Raw genomic sequence first — 5,105 nt, forward strand, 5'->3', positions numbered from 1 at the left:
AGCGATTTTTTTTTTACAGGTAGTATGAGTACGAGTAGATGCAACCCACATGGAGATCGGTCGATCCACCTAACCAACCCTTGCCGGCTGATCCCTGAGACACCCGAGACATCATCATCAGACAATGGCCATGATAGTATAGAAGGGCCTCGCCCTTGCTCTTCTTTGTTCAAATCTTATTTCCATCATCGGACGTGTAGTGACTTCATTGCTACCTTGCCTGTAGATGTACCCGTGGTATTCTCTTCTTTTTCTTCTTTTTTTCCCTTTTTTTTTTTTCTGATTGTCTGATCTTCCTTTGTCGTCTTCGTCCACCATGTGTAGAGAGGTATAATGCCCCCCCCCCCCCCCCCCCCCCCCCCCCCCCCTTTTTTTAATATAATAATATTAGTTAGTATTAATACTCATCACACACTTCCTGACTTCGTAACACTACGTGTATTACCCTAGACGCCTCAGGAAAATTCCGCCCTTGGCCCATGCACCACCACCAGCCGAGACAAAAAAAAAAAAAGAACAGAAAAAAAAAAAGGGCCACGATCTGAGTCGTGATACATGAGACAAGCAGCCCTTGCTTGTTCCTAGTCATTGTGTGAAGCATAGGACAGAGCCCGATACCATGTGTGAGAGGGATCGGGAGAGTGAGGGGGGGGGGGGGGGGGGGGGGGGGGGGGGGGGGCGGCGCGTGATTCAATCATCAGGTCTCAATGCGATTTGTCGGCACAGCATACTTTTTTTTTCTTCCCTTTTCTTTTCACCCACATGTTTAGACATGGCCCATCTCAGCGGAATCCATCTCCTCCGCTGCTCTCATCTCTACGAAACCTCGGCACCCTTGGCCGCCTTTGCCGCCTCCTTCTCTGCCTTCTTCTGCGCAATCTGCTGCTGCTTGGCCAGCTTCTTGAGCGTGTTCTTCGACACCTCGCCTTCACCCTCTGCACCCTTGGCGCCCTCGGCTGCGCCGTCCTGCTTCGACACCGGCACCACCAGGTCGGCCCGCGGTACCTTGGCGTTGCCCTTCCACTCGAGCGGTCTCGCGCTCATGAACTCGCTCACCGTCGCCTCCGTCACCTTGGACCTCCTCTCCTGGAACCCTGTGACGTAGTCCTGCACGTACCTGATGCAGATGGCCTTGAGCTCACCCGTTAGGAGCTTTCCGCTCTTGTAGCCCGCCCTGATCTTGGACAGTTCCTGTTCCCTCGTTAGCCGTGCGGGTCGTCGCCGTTGGGCACAAGTCATGATATTCCGTACCTCGTCATCGTCCATGAAGAACTGCAGGTACTGGAAGGAAACGTCGACATCTGGGTCCCCGCCCTTCTCCCGGTGCTCCTCCACAGTCTCCTTGCCACCTGAGAAAGCATACCTTTGCAGGCTGTCAGTATTCGGAGCCGCTGATTCGGAGGGGGGAGATGCGCTCACTTGTTGATCTTGGTCTTGACCTGCTTCGCCGAGTCGGATAGGAAGACGGCCGACGTAGCGTCACTGGCCGACATCTTCGAGCCAGGGCCCTGGAGGGCATCGAGGAAGCGCATGTGGATGAGAGCAGGCTTGGCGTAGTGGAGGCCGGCCGCACAGTCGCGAGTGAGGCGGAAGTAAGGGTCCTGGTCGATGGCGCAGGGGATGAGGCAAGGAATCTCGGCCACGCGCTTCTCATCCGCACCGAAGATGTGGGGGAACGATGTGGCAAAGGCCGTCGCACCCTGGATGCTCGCAAAGTGGATCTTGCCAATGTTGGAACTATACTCCGGCTGTCAGTCACGAACCCTTGGTACACAGTATCGACAAGAGGAGAAGAAAAGGATGGGTGTGTATACCTTCCGTCGAATCCGAAGATGGCCTTGGCCGTGTTGTAAGTGACGCGCTTGGCGAACCGTACGATGTTGCGGTAAAAGGCACCGCCGACGTAGTCAAAGTCGGAGAAGATGAAGGTCTTCTTGGGGTCAAAGCCGATGGCGATGATATCCATGGCGTTGGTCCTGGTGTAGCCCTGAACCTCCTCAATGGTTCGCTTCTCAGAAAACAGGTACTTTTCATCTACGTGTCTGTCTGTCAGCGGTGCACGATGAACGGGTATACGACGCGACTGGGAGACTTACCATCCGTCAGCATGATGATCAGGGGCACATCGAGAACATCCTGCAACCACCTGTGATGATGTCAGCCACTATACTGATGAAGCTATCGCATGACAGACGAGAAGAGAAAGAGAAAAAAAAAGGACTGACTTGACAAAGTCAAAGACTTGGGTGTGTCCAACGTGCATGCTGTCACTGCTAGGACCACGGCCCGTGTAGAGGAAGAAGGGTTCGTTCTAAAGCATGACTGGTCAGTAACAAAATAAAAAAAAAATAAAAGGGCAAAGAAACAGCAGTAGAAGAAACAACATGACCAAGGGAAAGGAACTGGTGTCGAAGGACTCACCTTTTCGTAGCGGTCGAGAATGACGGAGAGATCACGATGGCTGAAGACGATCTGACGGCGCATGAACCGATGAGGCTTGTGGCCGGTGACCTTCTCGAAGCGGTCCAGCAGGGCATCGTCGATGAGAGTGGTGCCAAACTCGCTGGTCAGCTTCCCGTAGTCAATGGCCTTGACCTTTCCATCCTCTCCAACCTCTCCCGACACGGACCAGGGGTTGACATTCTGACCCGACGAAGCCTGAGCGTTCTCCTCAGCGTCCAATGGCGGGGGGTTCGCCTCGGCGGGAGGAGGGGCAGTGTTGTCGGCCATGGCGCGAGGATTTCTCCCTGGTTGGCAATGAGAACAACGCGGAAGATCAAGGTGAGGGGAGATGCGCGTTTGCGACGCCAAGTTGTCCTTCTCGGAGGAGGGGGTACCGATATATTTAAAAAGATATGGCAGATCCGGGGTCTTGGGGGGTGGTTTCGATTTTTGTGACTCAGCGCGTTCCTTTCCAAGACTGCACCTGGCAGGCGGGGCACAGAAAACGTAGGAAAAGAGAGAGAGGGAGGGAGCGTGTGTGCGCCCCACCAAGGTAACCACACCATCAAAAGACAGCCCTTCAGTTCTATGATTCAGGTATTGTCTACCGAAGGCTTCCTAATTCACCATGGCAGATATATATACCTTGCTCCTGAAACCATAGATTCCAGGTATACCCCCTTCAGCAACTTTAAGAGGTATCTTAAGTTATAAAAAGGTGCCAAGCGAATATTTGGTGATGACGAAATGGCCGAGTGGTCCAAAGGCGTTTGGCTTAAGTTTTTAATCCAAATCCCGAAAGGGTTCGTGGGTTCGAATCCCACTTTCGTCAAGTTTGAACTTTTTGGACCCTTTCGAGCATGAAAAGAATAGGTGACGGCTAGTCAGTACCTTCACTTTTTATCATGTGGTTCCAGTTCTTTTTTTTCCCTTGTATTTCTTCTTCTTGCTTTGATACTTGTACTACTATATATTCAGGCGCACGCAAACAGTGCAGTAACAAAATAATACAGACCTTTACTCTTCCTACTCTTTATGGTCCAATACACGTAATGAAACTACGGTAAAATAGCCTGCTGCTGGATATCGAAAGGTGGGGGGGGATGACGCCTAGGTGGCGGGGTCACAAAAATTTGGGACAAAAGAGCCATCAGCTTCTTTACAAAACAGATATTACATCTTCTCTGTCATTCATTGCCTCAACGTAGAAAAACCACCTCTCCTTTACCACAGGCCGGCTTTCTCTACTACTTAGACAGAAGAGGAAAATACAATACAGTATACGCTGTCTTGACTCTTCTTACCAGCAACGCCTTGCTTTCCTTCTTTCCTCTCCCTCACACCCCTCCTTCCCCCGTGTTTTCGGCGCAAAAGACACACCACCATGTCGCGCATCAACCAGCCCTCGAACCAGATCAAGCTGACAAACGTGTCGCTGGTCCGCCTGAAGAAGGGCAAGAAGCGTTTCGAGGTAGCCTGCTACAAGAACAAGGTGCTAGAGTGGCGGTCGGGTATCGAGACGGACCTGGACAACGTTCTCCAGATCCCCAACGTCTTCCTCAACGTGTCCAAGGGTCAGACCGCCCCGCGCGAGGACCTCGACAAGGCCTTCGGCAAGAACAAGACGACAGACGAGATCGTGCTCGAGATCCTCAAGAAGGGCGAGCAGCAGGTCGGCGAGAAGGAGAGGGCAGCGCAGTCGAGCCGGGTGCACAACGAGGTGGTGGGCATAGTAGCCAGCAAGCTTGTCGACCCGCGGACGAAGAGGGTGTATACCTTTGGCATGATCGAGAAGGCACTCGACATGCTGAGCTCTCAAGCTGGCACTGCTTCACAGGCTGGTACGACGACGACGACGACGACACCCGCTTCCGGAGACAACAACAACGACGACGACGGCGAGGGAGCAAAGCAGACCAGACCAGTCGCCGTTTGGAAGGGAGTCTCGACTACGAAGAGTGCAAAGAGTCAGGCCCTCGAGGCCATGAAGGCCCTCATCGCGAACCAACCCATCCCCGTCGCCAGAGCTCGCATGAGGCTTCGCATCACGTGCTCGACAGGCGTGCTCAAGCAGTCGGTCAAGGCTGCTGCCCCGGATGCCGCAAAGGATAAAGAAAAGGACGGCGCCGACCAGAAGGCCACTGCTCCGGGGACGGTCAAGGATAGGATTCTGAGCTATATCGAGCAGGTCGAGAGTCAGGATGTCATGGGCTCGGAGTGGGAGGTCGTCGGCTTCGTCGAACCGGGCGCCTACAAGGCCTTGTCTGACTTCATCGCTAATGAGACAAAGGGTCAGGGACGAGCCGAAGTGCTCGACATGGCTATCACGCACGAGGATTAAGAGCAGGGAAAAAACGAAGTCAAAAAAAAAAGAGGGGAAAAAGAGAAAACGATCAAGTACGTATATATATAAACCTCCCCGAGAACGAAATGGAATATAGATAGCACTTTTTTAAACTTAATATACCCCTCAACGTTTGTGGAACCTGTCATCAATATTTGACTGTAGTACGATCGAAGTCGAAGTTATGAGGGCACGGTGAATTACAAAACAGGTCGTGGGCAACTTAATTTTTTTCCCCAAACGTCACTCAATATATCCCGTTTTCTCATAAAAAAAAAAGTCCCATTGCATCGTGCTTTTATAGTATGTGACGTTTTCT

At 52.3% G+C, this 5,105-nt stretch overlaps 2 protein-coding genes across 2 annotated transcripts; one reads left to right on the top strand and one right to left on the bottom strand.

The window, feature by feature from the left end:
- Positions 1–816: 816 nt before the first annotated feature.
- On the bottom strand, positions 817–2,730 carry GMORB2_6196 (tryptophanyl-tRNA synthetase; the record flags this gene model as incomplete). The annotated part of the gene is made up of 7 exons (XM_035468166.1): positions 817–1,191; positions 1,252–1,363; positions 1,420–1,737; positions 1,815–2,034; positions 2,097–2,146; positions 2,226–2,311; positions 2,422–2,730. 7 exons carry the CDS (start codon positions 2,728–2,730, stop codon positions 817–819), a joined length of 1,470 nt encoding a protein of 489 aa, XP_035322147.1.
- Positions 2,731–3,826: 1,096 nt separating this feature from the next.
- Positions 3,827–4,783, top strand: GMORB2_6197 (ribosome maturation protein SDO1; the record flags this gene model as incomplete). Its single annotated transcript, XM_035468167.1, has 1 exon — positions 3,827–4,783. One exon carries the CDS (start codon positions 3,827–3,829, stop codon positions 4,781–4,783), a length of 957 nt encoding a protein of 318 aa, XP_035322148.1.
- Positions 4,784–5,105: the final 322 nt, after the last annotated feature.

The sequence above is a fragment of the Geosmithia morbida genome, assembly GCF_012550715.1.
Source record: "Geosmithia morbida isolate 1262 chromosome Unknown scaffold_5, whole genome shotgun sequence".
Classification (NCBI taxonomy): Eukaryota; Fungi; Ascomycota; class Sordariomycetes; order Hypocreales; family Bionectriaceae; genus Geosmithia; species Geosmithia morbida.